Consider the following 22619-nt stretch of genomic DNA (forward strand, 5'->3'; position numbering starts at 1 on the left):
GAAACGTGACCGCTCCGATAGTGGTGGTCAGACAAGCAATCGAAAAGATCCAGTCGAATGTAATCCAGCAGCCACTCTCGAGACTTTCAAGATAGCATTATACTCGACCGCTGGCAAATGATAGTTATGAAGCCCTACCAATTTAATACCCCTGTCAATGAGCATTGGATATAATGCAGGTTGACACATTACCCGCTTGGTGGCTCAATGGCCGTTGGCTTCAATCCTCATTAAAGACTGTCCATGTGGCAGGGGTACAACTGAACTCATTCACATGCGCGATCATGCAGCTATATTGTTTAGTACTCTCCCATCTCGTAATATCAAACCCCATAATTCTAGTGAGCCACGCAAACGTTGTTCTCCCATGTTTGGGCAAATGGAGAAAACTCAATTCATTAGTAGTTAATACGGACAAAACAAAAGCCGCTCTTTTCTCCCTAACGCAATTAGTACCGCAAATTACTGCGGCATGGGATACGCAAGTAAAGGAAGTATAGCTACTCAAGTAAGAAATTTCATTACTTTCGACAGTCTATAAAATCATACTGCAGATATATAATGCATTATTTCTTTCAAAAGTCAACTATTGCAAACTTAAACAAGTTACATATTCTTTAAAATATGCAGTTTGCCATGCAGCAGGATAACATTATGACGCGCATTCTACACTTCAACTAATAACGGTGCATACCCTTTACTCCTATAATCTAGCAATCCGATACAAGCAATATTGTGTACAATACAACAACAACAATAGACGGTGATGATGAGATGGGGTGTTTCACCGCGGCGGTGCGGTACCCTACCCCATTGCACGTGGAACATTATATGAAGATGATGAAGGGAGGATGAAAACATGAGAACAAACTAAAGCGTCTGGAGCAACCTAGTGGACGACAGGAAGTTCATGAACAGGTGAAGAACCCGACGATGGAACGCAGGATGGAACGCAGGAACGCAGGACCGCAAGAAGATGGAACGCAGGCGAATGAGTGCAACTAAATTGAGTGGTCTCTTGCTAAAACGAGCAAGCTCATCACACAGTATTCGCCTTTGTGGGCCGTAGAGTGCTGGGTGAATGTGCTGGGTGTTCGCCATGACACCGCAGGTGGAGCAGAGGCTTGTGTCACAGCACCTGATCACACATTCAAATTGTGGGGTGAAAGCCACATTGAGGCGAGCCTACGCAGGAGGGAGGTAAAATGGCGTAATAAACGGGCACGGAAAGATGATGATGTTGATGATTAGATTTTTCTGGTGCAAAAGCAACCTACCGAATACATGAGAGATTGTTAAACCGCGGTGACCAGGAATCCCGATTGGGAAAAACTTGCACACTATTGCCTTAATCAGGAATCTACTGCAGGGATAGATGACCCACCTTCACCATGCAGGCGCTGAACTTGTTGGAGAATGTCTACTACGATGGGGGCTAACGACCCACGAAGCCCCATGGTTGCCACGCACTGCGGAGCAGCCCAATACAAAGAAAAGTGTACAATACAGTACAAAGTGCTCAATATGAAATGTACTCAAAGTAAAGTACCTCTAATTACTTCCAGTACTTGGTACTCGAGATGCTCCCCATCACTGGGTTCGGTTAGTGGTTAGATTCGCAGAGCGAACATGAGAGGCGGACTGTACTCACGACTATCAACGGGTCGTGCACAAGCTCAGGTACGGGTTTATTTTCGTTATCCCCAGAGGGAAAAACACATTCTTTTTGTTTTCGTGTTGGTGCATGGGAGAATTCTATCCCCACACAGGAGTTTCGATTTAACAGTAGCCCTGCCATATATATAAAGTATTTCGCTCCAGTCTAAAGGGACAGAGTCCGACCACTCTGGGATCTAGCTGTAGAGCTCCATTGGATTGACCAAGATCATGTCCTCATCTCTCAGGGCGGATATTTATACAGTTATGTTGACATTATATTTGAAATAAAATATGTGCACATATCCAGAATAGATTTTATCGTGGTACCGTACAGCTATCTTTTTAGAACAACAACGAGTGACATCCTTATTCCCATTTATCGCCAATTTCCCTTATCGAAGAAAAAAAAAATTCATGTCCACGGTTCACAGAACTTTTATTTCAACAACATAGTATCCACAAGCTAATAAGCGAAGCATACATGCGGGCGCCTTTTTGTGTGTGTTCTGAGCAAACAAATCCTGTACGTAGCGACTGCTGAGTCAACAATTTCTTGCCCACTAAGAGCCAATCGAGAAAGCCACGCATGATGTAAGGTTTGCTTGAGCCGGACTTGTTCATGGGATTAATAAAATGAAGTCAAACTGCGATCAAATATCTTTCCCAGTGTTTGCAATCCTAACCGCATTTCTTGAAAACGTCGAGCGTGGCAGGGCACGCAGAACCTGTACAAGAGCGTGCGTTTCAACAGGGTTATGCATTTTTTTCTGCCTTTCCGCCTTGCGTTTACAGATAGACGCAGATTGATGAAAAATCCAGACCGATGGTCTTCGATACGACATTGGGATTACCACCAAAGAGCGTCACACCACGCAAAGGGTAAAATGAAACGGAAACGGTGAAAAGTAACTGTTCTGAGGCTGGAGCAGGACTGTAAAAAATGGTGTTCGACTGTAAAATGAAAATCCGCACTCAAAGTAATAGGACACGAATCAATGCAGTGTGTTGCAAATGTAAACGTTTTATTCTTTGTGTAAATACCTTACGTAAATGTGCGTGACATGTAATTTGTTGATAAATTCATGTTTCCCGCCAGATCTGTTAGTGTAAGGAAACACTGCGATGATGTTCTAATCGTGTATCTGCATCTCCTTCCAGACGTCTATCGTGGCTGATCCCCAGTGCAGCTTCCAGCTGTGTCCTGGCGCTGCTCTTCTTCTTCTTTGTGATCCAGACATCGAGCTGTGAAGAACAATCCGCACTGCAAGACGCCCTCGTTGAAAAACGTGCACCCCTCTACAGCTTCGGGCTGGGAAAACGGGACGATGAAATGGTTCAAGACGATGTCTCCGACTACGATTCCGTGGAGAAACGGGACCGAGGCCGCTACAACTTCGGCCTTGGCAAACGAGACAACCGGGAACGTACCTTATACTCGTTCGGTCTCGGCAAGCGGGACCGCCATCGTTTCAACTTCGGAATCGGCAAGCGAGCGTTCGACTTTGAAGACTTCATGAAACGGCGCTATAACTTTGGGCTTGGCAAACGAAGCGTTCCTTTCGACAACGTCCGCAGGCGGCGCAGCAGTGATTACCAGTAGGACGACGACTATCGGTCGGGGCTTAAAACACGTTGTTTTCAAAATCAGTTCTGCCTATCTGTTGCGTTCTTTCTCGACGTTTGGATTGACGGATGAAGCGTTCAGCCTCGTGGCTTACTGCTAAGCCCACAGTTATATAGGCCTAGCGGTGAAGCGTCGGCACGACGAGAACGAGTGTCGATTCTCCAGATATTTTCTTTCTAAAGCTTTTTCTTTTCTTTTTCTAATACCTATGTACTTGGCTTTGACCGGGGAAGAACTCTTTGTTCATATGTCAATTCAACTGTAAATATGGAAGAATGTTTATTGTTGTAGATTAGAACATTAGTGTCGTATACAGGAATCTGTTTTCACCTATATTTTCTCTTTTCAACTACAGAAATGGTGAAAATAAAATGTTTTGAAACGCACCAAGTGTACAGGAAGTGAACGGTGAATAAAATGAATACTGAAGATAATATTGATTGTCCGAAAAATGTAATGGAACCACCATCTCCACATCCCATGTCCGATTGCTTTGGGGACTTTTGTCTTACATTACAACTTTTTCAAGTATGCCTTATTGGAAAGAATTGCCACATGGTTTAATATCCTGATTTATTTATTTAACATACTAAGAGGGTTTCTACCTCTGGTTGTAGTGCTGCATCCATGAGCTGCGGTAAGAAACCCTCAGTTACGACGGTATCTCACCCACGTTCAATCTGGGTAAAAATGACCCATTCATGGCAGTTCAATTCGTGGAAAATGCGTATTACGTTGTCAGCACATGTATTAGCACGCTAACCTTTCATTCATCCATGCATTTCGCAGCATTTCGCATCAATTTTCGCATCAAGCATTTTCGCAGCAATTCTAGCATTTCCCATCCCTTTACTACTCAAGAAATAAACGAACGGTGTTCTTTGAGGCGTCTTCTCAGTGGGGCGACCATCCTTGCACTGCTGCTCTGCGGTCACGCCTTGCACACTCCGAGAAGAGAAAATACAGTATATCCAACTGTGTTGCCAGTGTAAAATCTTTGTCACTGAGAACACTCTTGTGTAGCGTAACGTTTCCCCCCCCCTTTTTTTAAGAGCGTAAATTGTACACTGCGGTCCAGGAGAGTAACTTCATTCTCTAAGGGAGTAAAAATTACTCTGCGGGGATACGAGGTAAATTTATATTACCGTATTTTCACGCGTATTAGCCGCGGCTTATGCGAGATTTTTTGTTTTCGCGGACGCTCTGCGGCTTATGCGCAGGTGCGGCTTATCTGATGACTATCTTTCCCTGGTATTTTCCCAATACCCTGGATGAAACGAAAGGGAAAACAGTGCGTCATGTTTTTCGGAACAGGACCGCCCTGCCATTGCACGAACAATACGGAACAGGGACGAGTCCATATTCGAGTGGTCTGACCTTCCGGATACATTCCCCCACGCAGCTTTAACAAAAGGGGCGACAGTGAATCATGTCTTCTGGAACATGTCTTAGTGAGCCGCTCTGTAATATTTCTGATGTTAGCCTTTATCCTGTCGAATAAATGATACCCGTTTTCATAGCGATAAAGTCTCTATTGATTTTGTATGTGCATCACTGGTTTAGCGCACACAGCAGTCGCGTCGTATTACCCGCGGCTTATCTGCGAGTGCGGCTTATCTGCAAAAAAATTTTCAAAATGTATCTAAAATTGAGTCCTGCGGCTTATCTGCGGTGCGGCTAATACGCGTGAAAATACGGTACTGTCTTTCGCTGACGTCACTGTGTGTTATTGCTTTGTGCAATGGCAATAGCAGCAATAGCTTTGTGCAAAAAACAGTTTTAGTATATCGTACGCTATCGCCTCTGTGTACGTAAGGGATAGCGTTGGTGGTTCTGCGCACGCGCAAGACATAAACAGACCCTTGCGCATTGCGCGGAACCACCACGCTATTCTTTACGTACCAACGTATGGTATATTAAAACTTACTAGTGTCGTCTGCGAACATAGAGGTAGTAATCTCCGGATCAGGAGGGAGGGAGCTCATTAAAACGTTGAATATGGGAGAGAGCACCGATCCTTGAGGGATTCCCCTACTCTGGGGGTATGATGAAGAAGCTAAGGGACCAGCAGGACAGCAGAACGAACGATCAGAGAGGATGGCCACGACCCACGCAATCAGGTAAGGGGTGCGTTAGTACTCACCAATCTGTGCAGGGTCACAGAGTGCTCCACGATGTCATAAGCTTTAGCAACCTCTAGAGCCACAGGCCCAGAGAGAAACCCCTTTCGCGGGCGAGATGGGTCTGGCTCTCGAGGCTTGTGTGGGCCAACCAAATAGAGCAGTGCGAGCGAAAACCAATTTGGGTAACGTCAACAACAGCAGAGGATTCTACGAAAGCTGAGAGCCAGCGCGGCTCTACACTCTTACAAAGAACTGAGGTCAGTGCGATGGGCCTAACGTTGTCGACAGAGAGGCCTTTTAGAGGGCACCTTCTGAACGACAACAATTCGAGACCGCTTCCATTCCTGGGGGATCCATGCGTGCTCCAGGGACGAATTCACACTATTCAGCAATGCAGGTCGATGGTTCCTGCAAAGGTGCTTCACCGCATCGCTGCAGTAACCCCTTCGGAACCGGGAACAGTGTTAGAAAGAGCTCGCACAGCACATTCGAGCTCCGTGAAGGAGGCAGCGTAAAACCTAGAGGAAGGGGCTGGAAGAACAGGTAGCACGACGGCTACTACATTCAAGAAACGCGGGCCGAGCCCTCTCATGGCTCCTTCAAGGCGCGAGCTAAAGTCCACGTCGGAGAGGACGGTTAGAGCGGGGAGTGCCGTGGAAAATGATCCGCGGATAAAAGCAATGTGTCTGTGTAGCGTTTTTCTGAAGTTCGGAGCTGAGAGAAATGAGTTGCGACCACTATAAAAGGCACGTTTGGCGGCTGCGATGGTGTGCTTGTAAAAAGCGAGTTTTCTTCTTCCTTCGCTTTGGGCCTTCCTAGTCGTTGTCATTGCCACTAGGGGTCAGGTCCGGCTGGGTGCCCCCAGAGCCATATATTAAAAGGGAGTCTGGCCATTAATGGGCCATGCCTATACCTGAAGCTCCACCCAGTTTTTCAGCTTTCCGACCAATGGAGTCTTGAAAGATGAGGCGCTATCAATCAACCCATCCTCACTATTTGCCCCCTTATCCAGCATGGGCTGCGCCATTTTGGGTGGCAAGTGGATTGGATGGGATTGAAATGGATACCTGTCGCAATCTGCAGAACTAGTGGATTTTTGGTGCAAGTTTGATGAACGTCACCTAGGGAGCGTAAGGCACGACGGGAGTTGTCTGCTTCCGTCGTTGCACCGGTGCCGGCAGAACCACCTGCTGGGACACATTCTGTCGTCGGTATGATTTTTAAACAAATCTACACGAATAATTGGAATATAAAAGGCAATAATGTTTATATCCATGAAATCCATCAATTAAATATAAGATTGTACAGCACAGTGCCGTTTTGGTTACGATTTCACTGTGATCGCCGTGTTCACTAGGCCTAACATCGGCGACAAAACGTATTATTTTCGGTTAGATATCGATGGATGAGCGTGAAACTGATTTCCGAGAAACGTATATGAGAATGTACATTTGTAGCGTAAAATCAGAGTAGTCCGTGTTTTCTTTTTTTTTTTTTTTTTTTGTCACGAAATCCCCGCTTCACCACTGTTTGTTTTCGTCGCCATTTTGGGCGGCAGTAAGTGTCATGGCGACCCCTTCGGTAAAAAGCAACCCAATCAGAGGAGCGAAACTGTGATTGACAGGTCGAGCCTCTTTTTGTGACTCCTCCCAATGGCTAGACTCCCTTTTAACATACGGCTCTGGGTGCCCCACCTCTTGGTTTGATTGGCATTTCGAGTGACGAAAGTGACAGTTTTCGTGTCGCTCGCCAGCTTTCCAGGATGCCACCGTATTGCCGATTTTAGACGTATTCAAGTCGAAAGAGTAGTAAAGAGTAGAAAAAGAGAGTAGAAAAGAGAGTCAAAAGAGTAGTAAATACATTCCATTTACTCTTTTTTCGTTTTAGAGTGCTGGATGAATGGATGGAGAACTACAATTTACCCCTACTCCTTCGTCTACTAATCATTTTCGTCTCCCGAATGCTGCCGTATATGTTTCCGGGTTAGTCGTCCTGCCACGAGTAGCATCACTGCAAACAAACTAGCAGCATTTAAAATGTCTCATGTTTTCCCTCTCGTAAATTGGAATTCCCTTTTCAGAGCGGCAACTCTTCTGTGTAGACCGCGATGGTGCAGACCTATTAGATGGTGGTAGTTCCGTGGTCCGCGCAGCTCCGCACGAAACCGCTCTGAAACCGGAGAGGGTGGGAACAGGGAAGCGGGGAGAGGATGCGGGGCGTGGACGATTGTGCAGAGTGGCAGAGTTTCGGCAACGCAAGAGACGGTGCCAGATCGTTCAAGTCGGCGTAGCAGATAGAATGCATTCGTGGTGGGCGCAGCCGATGATTGCGGAGTTATCGCACAGAAAGTGCCAACCGACAATTACGGCGTAAGAACAAGTACGACGAACTATAGGAGCTCAGTTGGGTAACAGACGTCTTCAATTGTGTCGGGCTGTGCGTACTGCGACAGGTAAAATCGGTTCGCTGGCTGCACTACTCATTGGGGGTCGGTGAAAGGAGTAATCACTTTGTGTAACTGCTTGCACCAATCAAGGGATAGAGCAAAGAGAGCAGCACCAGTGTCGACAAAAGCAAGAATGGGACGTCCGTCGAAATCTAGGCATTAACCGCACAATGTTATGACTTCATAACATTGTGGGGTGAATGCGGAGACGTTTTAGTCTGTGACAACATCGTACCATTTTAACGACCACAAAGCGATAGTCATCTCACTGAAATAAACATTTTGTGTACAAACTTTAATGCGTCCTCACTCAACCACACACAGCTGACGCTGGAATTCGCGTTACAGGAGCCAACTGTCCTTGAATTTTCTTTCACCCTCCCTACATTAATCCGCTTTATGAGACAACGACAGCTTTATTTTGGTGATGATTATTGAGGGCGTACTCTCTAAATATGATGAAAACTTGCATAGGCGACTCAACTGTGTTACAAAGATTGTATCTCACTACGGCCGAAGTCTGATTACGGCCGATGTCTCAATACGGCCGAAAGTCTCAATACGGCCGATAATCCTTTAATTCCCAAGTGTCTCATTACGGCCAAAGTCTCAATACGGCCGAAGATGTCTCATAACGGCCAAAAGTCAAAATGTGTATTGTAATGCGCATTGACATGCAATGTTGCAGCCAGGTATGGATATACATTCCAGAGGGTATAAGCCATGCAGTGCGCCCTTAGGGCCATTATCATATATATACACAACAACAACAACATATATATTGTGATGATGAAGTGGGGAGGTTTTCCACTCTAGGAGTGGAACGCTACCCCATAGCTAGGGGTCTAATATGAGTGGTGACAATGATCAGTGATGACGATGAGATACACACATATTGTGAGACAATCAGTATATTATCATACCACAGCACAATGCCGCATATTGTGTAATGTGTACACGCCAAAGGTAGTGTTGTTGTTGCTGCGAAGCAGCAGGTAACTATGTGGAGTTAGCTACTTGTGGAGAGCTAGATGAACATCGGCTTTGTTGTGACGTTTTTTAGAATCATCCTACAGTCACTGGCCAAGAAGGAACACCTATCTCAGTAGACGTCAGTTTATTTCCATTCGCTTTACAATGGTACAGTTCTTGCTTGTGGAATGAGTATACCTGCAAGAAGCAAAGAGCAACCGTGAATAGGCTAGAATATTTAAAAAAAAAACAAGAATTTGACTCTACATGGCTGGTTTTAATGTGCACAAGCTGCATACATGTTGATATGTGTCCGTTATTTCATTAAAGACTAACATAAATCTTCATCTAGACAAAAAAATTACAAGCCTTAAAAATGTGACTTCCAGGTAAACACAATGCATGACCATGAGATGAATTTAGTTGCATTAGTTCATTCACTTAATGGAAACATGTGAATATGAAACAGTGATTCATGACATGAATGCATGCATGACTTTTCTTTTCTCGTTTCTTCTTATAAAAGTACACGATTTAACACTCGTGCACCACTACACAATTTTTCACTTCACAACAGAACCGTATGATACATTGATAATCTTAACAGCTCACCTCTTCAGCAAAACTCCCTGTGCAGCAGCATCCTATTAGCCATGTTGTTGTTGTTTTTCTTTTTCGGAATCCTTCGCATAGCCATATAACATGACTGGAATGGAAAATAGCTATAAATAACAATGTACTTAAATGACTTCCTCTTGAAATATTTATTCTAATCAGATATGCTTTTGCGCTTAGTACGGTGTAAAAGTCTGCGCAACATTTGCAGACGTTCGCGGTAAGCCGTTCGAGGAGACCAATTCAAGTATGCCGACTTGTGCTTTTATTTTTGAACAAATATGACGACAAATTTTAACAAATGAAATATGGCTCACAATGATAAATGCTGCTGTACCGTGCGACATTATCGGTGTCTTAACTTCGAATGAATTTGTTGTTCCTAAACGCGCAACGAACTGCAAACGGTGCAAATCTAACACATACCGAACTACATCTATTACAGGCATGGTCAACACTGCTCGGCCATGGTCAACACTGCGCGATATACGTTGGGACTGTGACGATTCATTCAACTCAATTTTCACCGGAACAACACGCGCTGCTCGAAAGACAACGACGGAAAATAAAGAGCCGCTTAAATCCGCTAATTTGCACGTTACAGCACTACAAATCGATAGATATAAACATGTCGTAAACTACAACTGCTCTCTAACACATGGATGGATGGATGGATTGTTGGTGCATCCCCGGTGGACCTCTTTGAAACGAGGGTCCAGCAAAAAACAGCGAACTGTGCGGACATGCTAAAAAAATTTCTTCGCCAGGCTTTGTTCCGGTTTAAAGTTATTTCTCTTTACCGACGGGGTGTGCAATGTGCCCCGATTTTCCTTTTGAGCCGAATTTGAAGGCGCTGCTTCTTCCACAGATGGCGTTGTCTTGGTCCTGTTTCAGATTCAGCTGCTATGTTCTCGATGTCAAATTGTTTGTTCGTTTTCGGGATTTTTCCTGGCTCCTCTGCATCTGTCTATTTTGTGTAGTCCATTGTTTTAGTCCCCGCTTCGTCTCCATCAGCGTCAAGTCTTGTCCGCCGGCGGTGCAGAAACCGAGTGCCTCTTGTATGGAGCGACTATTCTCTAGAGAGCTGGCATGAGATTTTCCCTCTCCCTCGCGCGCTCCGCCCACCCGGAGCGCGCGGGCGTCGTCGGCTGAGTGCCATCTGGGGGCAGAGGTTCGAACGTAGACGGGGACGTGCTTTTGGCGATGCTACATCCACTGGGTCGTTCCATCCACCACGGCCCTGAGTTGGCCCGTGAGATGGCGCTGCTCGATCTGTGAATGTGAACCTAGGGACGCGCGTTCCTTGAGACCGCGCAAATGGTCGGCGATAAGTACTGAGTCATGATCCCATTTCTGTCTCTCTTTTTTTTTTTCTTCTTTTTTCTGTTTTCGTGGAATGAATTGAAGGAATTTGACGGCTCTTGTGTTCGCTTGTTTTTGCTTTTAATAAACGTTTCCTGATCGGCGTCCTTGAGCGATGCCCGCGTGTTTGTTTGTTTGTTTGTTTTTGCTTTTAATGAACGCTTTATGATGGCTTGTTTTTGCTTTTAAACGTTTTATGATAGGCGTCCTTGAGCGATGCCCGCGTTTGTTTGTTTGTTTTTGCTTTTAATGAACGTTTTATGATGGCTTGATTTATTGCCTGTTAGGCGCAGACTTCGAATGGCGCGTTTGCGGCGTCCTTGGGCGATGCCCGCGTTTGTTTGTTTTGTTAAATATATGGAACACGCATTGTTAGAGTGATCTTGATATAAGACGTCCGCGGAATCGTTGCACCCGTGTTTGGGTGATAGTAGGGCGTTCTTTTGCGTGTGTGTGTGTGTGCCTTCCCTTTTATTGAGCATGTCATGCAATTCGTGTGCGATGTCGTTTCGCAGGACAATGCGTCATTATGGCCTGTTTCCCTCTGCGTTTTTTTTTTTCTCTGTTCCATATCCCCCTTTTTGTCTTCACTGCGTCATGCGACACGTGTTGTTACGAAAGGAATTTGATGAGATGCCATGCCCGTGCCGTTTTTGTGCGTATGTTCAGATAATGCCGACAGAAGACTCTGGTTCTTTTTCCCCTTTTACTGAACATGATGCCACACATGTTGTTACAGAAGGACTTTGACGAGACGCCGATGCCGTTTTTGTGCGTATGTTTGGTAATGCTGGCTAATGACGAAAGAATACGCCGTTTGATCGAAACGGCAGCGGTTGTTTGATCGATTTTTTTATTGGTTCGCTTGTAGCGTTGATGTAACAAATAACAAGAAGAAAAACAAAAGAAAGCGTCAGTCCTAGATGCTGTTATCCTAAGGAATATTTAACTCTGTGTAATACGCTACCTAATGGCCTGATATTCCTTTCTTTCGACTGTGTGGGACGGAATGTTCAAGAACATTGCGGGCATATACGCCATTGCAAGTCACCAGTTCAGACCGGAAACGATGGACTACAATTCGCTACGCTGCCAAGGTCTAGAAGCTGAAGAGAAACTGAAACAAAGAAAGCGCCGGTTCCGTGTAAACCACCCACCATTTTCGGCGTTTTGACCCCTCTTTTCTCCTGGAGGAGGAGGAGGAGGAGGAGTGTCGTTGGGAGGAACCCGAGAGGTCTGCCTGCCTGATTAGGCGGCATGTTTCTCGGGAAGGGAAAGGTGGTGGAGAGGAGGAGAGGAAAGGGTGAAATGGAAGACCGAGCGGAATCCGCTCGGGGGGAGGATAGCTGCGTCCATGGGCCGACTTCAGGGGAACTGTGCCGGCATACGCCTATTACACATCTGAGGGAAACCCAGGAAAAACCCCAGACGGCACAGCCGGCCCGCGGATACGAACCGCGGACCTCCCAGTCTCCAAGCGCACGCGTTACCGCTGCGCCACCGGAGCTGGTTCTTTTCTCCTTGTAGGAGAATAATCCGCATTCACTGAGCGACCCAAAGACGGAACTTCACAACACAAAGTCCAGTGACAAAAAGTTCGTTTTGCAAAGATAAGAGGTCAGAACGGCTTAAGAGGAAAGAGGAGAACGATTTCTTGATTCCATTGTATGCTCAAGTATAGCACGTGCCTAGTTGTGTTGTTTCTGAGCTCGTCCTATCTCAAACTTTATAACTCCCTCCGATGTCCTGTTGCCGTGAGTTCCTGTAGTACACTTGATGTACTACTGGACCGTAAGGACACTGGACTGATGTCTGTTATGATTTCGTTAGTTTGGGATCCGCCTATTTGCCTCTTGCGCACCACGGCGCACTGAGAAAAGCAATGCAAGCATATCGGGTGTTCGCCCATTTCATCGAACGCCGGTTCGTCGAACGACGTTTCATGGGCGCCATTTTATCGAATGCCGTTTCATGGAACGCCACCGGACAGTTGCTCACCAGACAATTGCCCGTCGGACAACTGCTCACCGTTAGGATCAATTTGCCACCATTTTACATGTTTACTGTTGTAGGAAAATTTAATACGACGTGGAACTGTCAGTACGTGGACAGCGCCTCTATTTACAATCTATGAGCTATGAGGCTATGAGGAGTGATATATACATTGCTACGCTTCATGATACAAGAGGGATATGCACTATTATACTATACTATTACTATATACTTACTATATTATTATTACTACTATTTTTATTACTATTACTATACTATACTATTACACTATATACTAGATGTTAAGTCAGATTAGAATTAGTCTGCTGGCATTTTAGACGTTATAGGTCATGTTAGAATTATAGGGTGGGTATTATAGACGTTAGAATTGGCGTATTAGCATTTTAGACGTTATTATTGTTGTTGTTGTGTTAGAATCAGTTTATCGGCACTTTAGGTTCTTGGCGAAGGCGTGTTCTGCAGTTCTTCGCAATCGCAACAATGCAAATATTCGCAACAATCGCGCAATCATATCCTGAATGTATTAAAGCACATGCGTTAGCAGTGTGCCAACCTATATATAGCTGTGGCTGATGCTGATACATGATCTCAAAGCTGTTTGCGCGCGGGGAAGTTAAATGAATTAAATTTCACGTTTTATCCCTGATGCTTCGTCCTCTGTCACTCACTTATCCGCCGACAAAGCACTGATTTCCAACATCGTGATATCGGCGCTAAGCCGGTGGTTAAAACGGTTGGGGGGTTCGGCTTACGGGATATCGGCATGCGATGCGTGATCCATATCGGGCCATTCCTATAACCACTCCGGTGTCCGCCCATTTGTTCGAACGCCGTTTGGTCGAACGCCGTTTGATCGAACGCCGCTTGGTCGAAAGCCGTTTGACCGAAAGACATTTGTTCGAAGGGAGTTCAAAGCTCGGAGCGTGTCCTTAGCACCTCTTTTTCGTAACTTTTGACTCGAGCATACGGAAGCAGGCAGTCAGTGTACCCTGCTTCTTCTTTTCTTTCTTCCTTTTTTTTCTTAACTAAACAGGGGAGACCTCTGGTTATTTGCAGACCTTTGTCATTCACGGACAGCACAGCTGAATAGAACAATGCGGAAGAATCCGGCAAACCGTAGGAGACATATTGAAGCAAATGGCCTCAGGTAGCGAGCAGCCGATAGTCGGTGCCTCTTCTGGGCACCCTTTTCATTGCTGGCGACAAAGGGAACCACCTGAAATGGGATAGCCATATGTGCGCGAAAGCCACTCGAAGTCTGTGGATGCTAAGAAGGAAGTTTCGTCATGGTACAAAATAATGATATTAAATTAAAACCTTAGTTCAACATTGGTTAGAGTATGCACCTGCAGTCTGGGATCCCTACACATGCACGCAATAAAAAAAAAAGAAAAAGAAGAAGGAGGAAAAAGTAGACAAAGTACAAAGATCAGCTCCCCGTCTTATATTGTCTGGGTTTCGAGGGACTTCTTCGGTTCCATGTATGTTGCAAGAACCAAATTTAGATTCACTTGCACATAGGCGCAAAGTAAATAAACTAAAACTTCTTCCTCCTATACAATGTCAGTTATTGACTACAAACATTATTAATACATTGTTAAAATTTGTCCACGTTCGATGCGAATAAACTATTAATGTCATTTATTTATTTATTTGTCAAAGTTGTTTATTATTTGACAATTGACATCAATTACTATTTGACAAAGTGTTGCGGGACTAGGGGTGAAAGGCATGTATGGGGGCCATTTTTAGTCACTATCTGTCAGAGAGGAAAAACCTATCAAGTTGTCGAACGGGAGAGGGTGAACAACCCAGGCCTTTGGACCGCTTCCTGAATGCGAAGAAGTGGGTTAGGATGAGGAATGTGTTTATGGGCAAGCGTATTACACAGAGTTAAATATTCCTTAGGATAACAACATCTAGGACTGACGCTTTCTTTTGTTTTTCTTCTTGTTTTTTGTTACATCAACGCTACAAGCGAACCAATAAAAAAAAAAAATCTATCAAACGACCGCTGCCGTTTCGATCAAACGGCGTTCGATCAAATGGCTTTCGACCAAACGACGTTCGATGAAATGTCCCGGAACCATTAATCCTATAAAATGACAGTCGGATGTCATTTTGCATGAGCACGCATCATGATATGCTACAGCATATAAAAACAACAGTGTACTCCACTACCGAGGCATTACGGCACGGGTTTAAGAGGACCGCCCTCGACCACATGTACTGTTGTCATCGCCAACAAAAGCCTGTCCATGCAGTTCCTTGCAATAAATGTCATGTGCATTAATTTCGCAGCCTGCTGTGGTCAGTTGCATGCGTTTCCTGGTTTCACATAGAAAGATGATGCGCGCCCAGTCGATTGACAGCGGTACGGTGCCACCAAAAGTTTAATGAAAGAAACCATAAAAAAGTAGTCTTCTTTCGTCATTAGCCAGCATTACCAAACATACGCACAAAAACGGCCTGGGCGACTCGTCAAAGTCCTTCTGTAACAACCTGTGTGGCATCATGTTCAGTAAAAGGGGGAAAAGAACCAGAGTCTTCTGTCGGCATTATCTAAACATACGCACAAAAACGGCACGGGCATATGGCATCTCATCAAATTCCTTTCGTAACAACACGTGTCGCATGACGCAGTGAAGACAAAAAAGGGGTATGAAACAGAGAGAAAAAAAAACGCGGAAGGAAACAGTACATAATGACGCATTGTCCTGCGAAACGACAAAGAAACAAAAACGGGGTACACCTCTCCGGCAGTGTCTCGGTCCACAGCGCATCGCACACGAATCGCATGACATGCTCAATAAAAGGGAAGGCACACACACACACACGCCAAAGAACGCCCTACTATCACCCAAACACGGGCGCAACGATTCCGCGGACGCCTTATCAAGATCACTCTAACAATGCGTGTTCCATATATTTAACAAAACAAACAAACGCGGGCATCGCCCAAGGACGCCGCAAACGCGCCATTCGAAGTCCGCGCCTAACAGGCAATGAATCAAGCCATCATAAAACGTTCATTAAAAGCAAAAACAAACGCGGGCATCGCTCAAGGACGCCTATCATAAAACGTTTAAAAGCAAAAACAAGCCATCGTAAAGCGTTCATTAAAAGCAAAAACAAACAAACAAGCATGGGCATCGCTCAAGGACGCCGATCATGAAACGTTTATTAAAAGCAAAAACAAGCGAACACAAGAGCCGTCAAAATCCGTAAATTCATTCAACGAAAACAGAAAAAGAAGAAGAAAAAAAAAAGAGAGAGACAGAAATGGCATCATGACTCAGTACTTATCGCCGACCATTTTCGCGGTCTCAAGGAACGCGCGTCCCTAGGTTCACATGGTTCACATTCACACAGAGCCGTATATTAAAAGGGAGTCTGGCCATTAATGGGCCATGCCTATACCTGAAGCTCCACCCACTTTTTCAGCTTTCCGACCAATGAAGTCTTGAAATATGGGGCGCTATCAATCAGCCTATCCTCACTATTTGCCCCCCTATCCAACATGGGCAGCGCCATTTTGGGTGGCAAGTGGATTGGATGGGATTGAAATGGATACCTCTCGCAATCTGCAAAAGTAGTGGATTGTTGGTGCAAATTTGATAAGCGCCACCTAGGGAGCGTAAGGCACGTCGGGAATTGTCGTCTGCTTTCGTCATTGTACCGCTGCCGGCAGAACCACCTGCTGGGACACATTCTGTTGTCGGTATGATTTTTAAACAAATCTACATGAATAGTTGGAATATAAGAGGCAAGAATGTTTATATCCATGAAATCCAGCTGTTAAGTACAAGATTGTACAGCACAGCGCCGTTTTTGTTATGATTTCGTTGTGATCGCCGTGTTCACTAGGCCTAACACCGGCGACAAAACGTATTATTTTCAGTTAGATATCGATGGATGAGCATAAGTTGAAACTGATTTCCGAAAAATGTATATTAGGATGTACATTTGCAGCATAAAATCAGGTTAGTCTGTGAAAACTTTTTGTCACGAAATCCTCGCTTCACAGTGTTTGTTTTCGTCGCCATTTTGGGTGGCTGTATGGTGTCATGGCGACCCCCTTGGTAAAAAGCAAACCAATCAGAGGAGCGAAACTGTGATTGACAGGTCGAGCCTCTTTTTGTGACTCCTCCCAATGGCCAGACTCCCTTTTAATATACGGCTCTGCATTCACAGATCGAGCAGCGCCATCTCACGGGCCAACTCAGGGCCGTGGTGGATGGAGCATCGCAAAAGCACGTCCCCGTCTACGTTCGAACCTCTGCTCCCAGATGGCACTCAGCCGACACCGCCCACGCGTCCTCCCATTGGCGCGCTCCGGGAGGGCGGGGCGCGCGAGGAAGAGGGAAAATCTCAGTTTCTTTGTCCGATAGACCTGTTGAAGTACTGTCCATGAGCATCACCGGAATTTTGTATTTGTCTTGGAACCTTCGAGTCCTGAGGTTCCACCGGGTCGTTATACCCATAAATAAAATCATTTTGTACACTATCCTTGCCCAGCGTTGCTCTTCCATGTGAATCAACCTGTTCTCACACGTGGCTTTGCTAACCGCCTCTCTTGCCTCGAAAGAAGAGAGGCCGAGGTCTCCTATCACTGCCTCATTTGGCGTTGACCTGTGGCTCCGTAGGGCCATTCTGCCGATCTCTCTCTCTCTGCTTTCTTTCTAGAAATTCCCGTGTACCTGAAGATATGCACCGGACAGAGTTAGCATATGTTATTGTGGGTACTATCACGGTTTTCCATACCTCACGGACCACCACTGCATAGCTGAACTCCACTGGGCCAACTTATTCAAATATCCAGCTGCCCTTTGAGCTTTTCCTCGCAATCTTTGTTCATAGCCCTGGAGGCCATTTTGTGTGAGTTCTATTTCCACGCCAAGGTAGGTATATGTTTCCTGGTATGGAATGCATGAGTCTTGGATTGTGAGCTCTAGGTTATTCTCTTGTCCTGCTAAACACATAACCGCAGATTTCGTGGTGTTGAAATGTAGACCTTGCCCTTCTGCCCATTCCCCACACTGATTAAGCATTTCCTGCACTTCCGGTTTGCTTTGGCGATCAGTACTAAGTCATCCGCGTATAGTAAGCCTGGAATTCTAACTACACTTTGGGTTCCAGCCTCCCAATAGTTCAATTTGACCCCCATGCCTGACTTTGTAAGTTTATCTTCCAGCTCTGCCATGTACAAGTTCAAGAGCACTGGGGACAACGGGCAGCCTTGTCTTAGCCCCTTCTTAATTGCAACTGTTCCTGTCAATCGTCCCTTCCACTTTGCTGCTGCAGTGGCGTCATCATAAATTGTCTGGATGATGCTTGTCATCTCCTCTGTAATGTTGTATCTCTTGAGTGCTTGCCAAAGCATGTCGTGTAAGACCGAGTCATATGCTTTCTTTATGTCAAGAAAGGCTAGGTATATGTTTTCCTTGTACTTCTTCTTTTTATCCAATATCTGTGTAAGTATATAGATGTTATCTTCCAGTCTTCGTTCTTTCCTGAAGCCATTTTGCATTTCACCTGGAATTGCTTTGTCTTCTATTTCTTCTTCTAGCCTGCCTGCTATTATTCTTGCAAAAATTCTGTAGATGGCAGATGTTACTGCTATTGGGCGATAATTGTTGACATCGCTCTCTGGGCCTTTACCTTTATAAATCATTGTGATGTGAGCTTGCTTCCATTCTGCTGGTATTTGCCTCATTGTATAGACATCATTATACAGCTTCCTCAGGTGCTCAATTGCCTTCGGGCCTAAATCCTTCAGGATCTTCGATGAGACCCCATCTGGGCCGCAACTAGTGGAGGCGTCCAATCTGCGTAATGCACCTTTCAATTCCTGTTCAGTGATGATATGTACGTTAGGGTTTGCTCCATTGCCACTGGCTCGTCTCATGCATGCTTCTTCTGTGATGGGTTGGGTTTTTGTTGACATTTGTTGCGCCAGCCATTCTTGTAATTGTTCCAGTTCTCTCCGGGAGGATGTGTCTGAGTGGGGATCGTTCCTATATGTTTGCTTTTTAGTGGATAGGGACTTGATATATTTCCAGAATTTTGTGGGTGCCTTTTTCCCTGACGTCCTCAAGGTGTGAATAAAATCGAAGTCCACTTGTCTGATCTTCTGCTGTACTAACTCAGCTGTTTCTCGTTTACACTTTCTGTACTCCTGCGATGTCGTCTCTATTTTGCTGTCCTCGTGTTTTCGAACTGCATCTCTATGCTTAGCCAGTGCTTCTTTTTGTTTCTTTATGTTCAACTTGACTTCCCTGTCCCACCATTTCTTCAGTCTTCTGTTATTTGGGGGGGGGGGTGTCACATCCTTTCCTGTTACTTGCTTGGAGAGTCGCGCTGTCCATTCCTGGTAAGTCATGTCGGTCATATCCAGTTCCTCCAGTTGTAGTGCGGATCTTGTTCTTTCAACTGTGGTTTATCCGTTTTCTGATGAAACTGTGGTTTCTGTTGTGTGCCACGAAAGGTTACTGAGATTCTGTTATGATCATTTCCCAGGCTCCATAGACCTTCTTCGTCTATGTGTATACTATACTGCTTACTTTTTTTGCTAGCTGTGGGGTAAGTATGCAATAATCAATGCAGGTCCTGTGTCCCGTGGCGCTCCATGTATGTTTCCCTTCGCAGAGGTTCATTTGATTTCCTAGGACCAGGTTGTGCCTGTCTATGAATTCTTTTAGTTCCCTTCCCTGCATGTCTGTTTGACCATCTAGTTCTTGTATGTGAGCATTAAAGTCACCTAGTATTAGTATTTCACCTATGCCCTTTACTTTAGAAATGTCTTGGTTCATGCATTTAAGTAGTTCAGTGTTTTGATCATGGGAATTTTGTCCTGTCCATAAGTAGATCACTGCCAGGTATACTGTGCATTTTCCAATCGCTCCTTTCATCCATATATGTTCCTTGCATTCTGGTGTCACACGGTTCCATTTCATGCCATTTCGGCTGATAATACCCAAACCTCCACCTTGTCGATCCCCCTCTTTCCTGTTGCAACCTTCCCATCCTAAACTGCCTAGTAGGGGGGGGGGATTTCTTCATTTCTGAAGTGTGTCTCTGCAATGCCATATATGTCTATTGCTCCTGTGGTTATGGTATCCTGTATTTCTGCCCATTTTTGGATCCTACGTCCTCCTTGAATATTTAGGAAAGCTACTGTAAACTTGCGTCTTGATCTTCTGCGTCTGTGGCTGCCCCCTTTTCTCCTCTTTGTTTTTGTTTGGGCTACGGTCTGTGTTCCTGCCACCTCCGATGAAAGGTACCCCCCTTGCACCTTTTCAGTGCATTTATGAGAACGTCCACCAAATCCAGGTTGTTCCGCTGGTGGGACCTCTGGTGTACTGGTCTTCCTCTGTTGCCAGGGGCAGGTATAAAGACTGCCGGGAGACCTAAAAAACCTGCTACCTTGTTTTCCAGGTTGAAGGCAATCTGAGCTCCTGCTTCCTCATTAAAGTGTATACCATCACCATCCATCGCTTCCTGCCACCACGGGGTTTTCAGTACTTTTACCCTTGAGTTGTTGTTGTCCACTTGGCTCATCCTACACATAGCCTTGTTCAGGGCGGCTGCTGCCGCTTGTAATTCTGGACCTGGTTGGTATATACCAGGGATTGTGCAAATGAAAAAGGTTGCATTTGTGTATTCTGCCGTTGCCCATGTCAACCACTCTTCCAGTTGCTGCGCAACAATATCTGCTGGGGAGCCCGATAGGAGGTCATTCGTTCCTGCTTGCATTATCATCAAAATTTCCTTTCCTTCACCTGTTTGAAGTTGCATTGTTGCCTGCTGGACAATCTGATCCATCCTCACGCCCCCTTTCGCACATATTTTTACCTCCTCTGCGTTCTGTGTTTTCCGGCGGATGGTATTCGATATGCGCTGCATATTTGAGTCCCCGACTAGTATTGCTAGCCTCGTCCTCGCTGTGTTGTTCGTTCTCACATCGTGGGAGATGTCACATTCTTGCTCCTCGTGGTTGCCCTTGAGACTAGTGCTGTGTTGTGTGTTTGCTACTTCTTCCCTGTCCATCCTGTTCATTCCAGCCACACTGTCTCGATCTCCCGTCATGTTTTCGATAACTTTTGTGTTCGTCTGAATCTGGTTTTCGTACCCTGGAATGTGCTCCCGATGTGCGCCTTCGGCGTTGAGGTCGCCTGGCATATATTCCGTCACCCAAGGTTGCTTCTCGCGTTCTTCCATGCTTCTTACTTTTGCTTCAAGTTCCTCAATCTTTCTTTGTAGGTGAGATATCCTATCTTTATAGCGCTCCTCCTCATCCTCCATAGCAGTCAGCAATCTACATTTTTGGTTTTCTGCCTCTGTCTGTTGGGCAGATATCTCTTCCTGCAGTTTCTTTTCCATGATGTCCCTAATCAGGCTCATTTGTGTGCAGATATTGCAGTTGAAGGTTACTTTCTCAGCTTCACTCAGGTCGTTGAAAGGTGTTTCATCCAAGTAACACCAACGCCTGCACATGCTGCACTGTACCAGTTCGTCCATTTATTTTTCCATGTTGTCCTCGCTCAAAACCGCTGTCAGGGTTGCGATATGTGACCCCTTGCACAGGCTCTTCGGCCCACTTGCTTTCCAAAAACAGGAAAACTTTCCACTTACGAAAACACTTTCACTTTCACCACACTTTCAAAACCACCGCCATGTCCCAACGTTGCTAGACACCATCCGAAGTGAGACCGTGAGAGTAGCAACGTAGCAATATAAGATATCAAAACACGAAAGGAAGTGTATTGATCCCCCCTCCTTCTAAAACGTGATTAGCGCTGAGATGAACATGCATGTCCATGACGCGAGTTATTTTCACTGATCAAAAAGAGGTCACGTGGGATTGCGTGACGCTTGCGAAACGTGCAGCAACGTGCAGTGAGCATATGGCGAAACGAAACTTTTAAATCGTGCATTGCACTTCATGGTAGCCGCCAGAAACGAAGCAAACTTATGAGACACTGGTTTTCAGGTATGTTGGCATCTTTTTCATTCCTGCATATCATTTCACATTACACTGTACGTGAATACATGGGTGTCGTGTCTCACGATGCTGGGGAAGTAGCTGCATGGGGAAGTGTGCATGGTTCTAGACTTTTAATTTTTGATCGTGTAATCGGAATACCGGCACCTCTCGCGTTGTGGCTTGCATGTGACCAACCAAGTGCTGTTCCCTTACTAGCGCTTCTTACAAACGACAAAACGAAACATGTGGGAAGGTATATTTTTGATTGCTCATATACAGGGTGTCCCAGAAAACGTGTTATTGAATTATAATAAAAAAAACTATACCACCTAGAGTCATGCGGTCAATTGCATTTGTTCTTACTGGGTTTTTGCCACCTCCTCATGTGAATGTCGTGTAACGTAAATTTAATTATGTAAATTTTTGCGAGCTGAAGTCGGAAATTTGCCTAGTAAAGGTCACTTTTTCACCCCACCAATGTGAAGAGCGTGTCTAATTTAGTCAAATTAATGATAATTGACAGGGATATCCAGGAGCTATCCCATCGGAAAAAATAGCCGAACATCATGCTCTACGGAGGTCGCACAGAATAGCGCACGATGAATTTTTCAGCGCAATCTTTGTCAGTCCGACGAAAGGAGGTTGGAAACCCAGCCCTCCCCGACATCGCAGAAAGAGATAAAACAGACACGGCTTATCACGTCCGACTTTCTCTGGGGTAATGCTTTCCCTCTCCCAATTTTAGGAACTGTTACTTTTTCTACTATCACTCTGTGGGCTGGCTTCGGAACCTCCTTTCGTCGCACTGATAGCGATTGC

The 22619-nt window shown here is 45.3% G+C and overlaps 1 protein-coding gene across 2 annotated transcripts in view; it reads left to right on the forward strand.

Annotated features, from left to right (window-relative positions):
• Positions 1 to 3723, forward strand: part of LOC135395367 (helicostatins-like) — a 129424-nt gene extending 125701 nt beyond the window's left edge. For both annotated transcript variants that reach the window (XM_064626607.1, XM_064626606.1), the window contains exon 2: positions 2818 to 3723. In XM_064626607.1, coding sequence (XP_064482677.1) covers positions 2818 to 3259 — 442 coding nt within the window. In that variant the 3' untranslated portion in view covers positions 3260 to 3723. The remainder of the gene's footprint in view (positions 1 to 2817) is intronic.
• The last annotated feature ends 18896 nt before the right edge of the window (positions 3724 to 22619 follow it).

Source organism: Ornithodoros turicata, chromosome 5 (genome assembly GCF_037126465.1).
Source record: "Ornithodoros turicata isolate Travis chromosome 5, ASM3712646v1, whole genome shotgun sequence".
In the NCBI taxonomy this organism is placed as follows: domain Eukaryota; kingdom Metazoa; phylum Arthropoda; class Arachnida; order Ixodida; family Argasidae; genus Ornithodoros; species Ornithodoros turicata.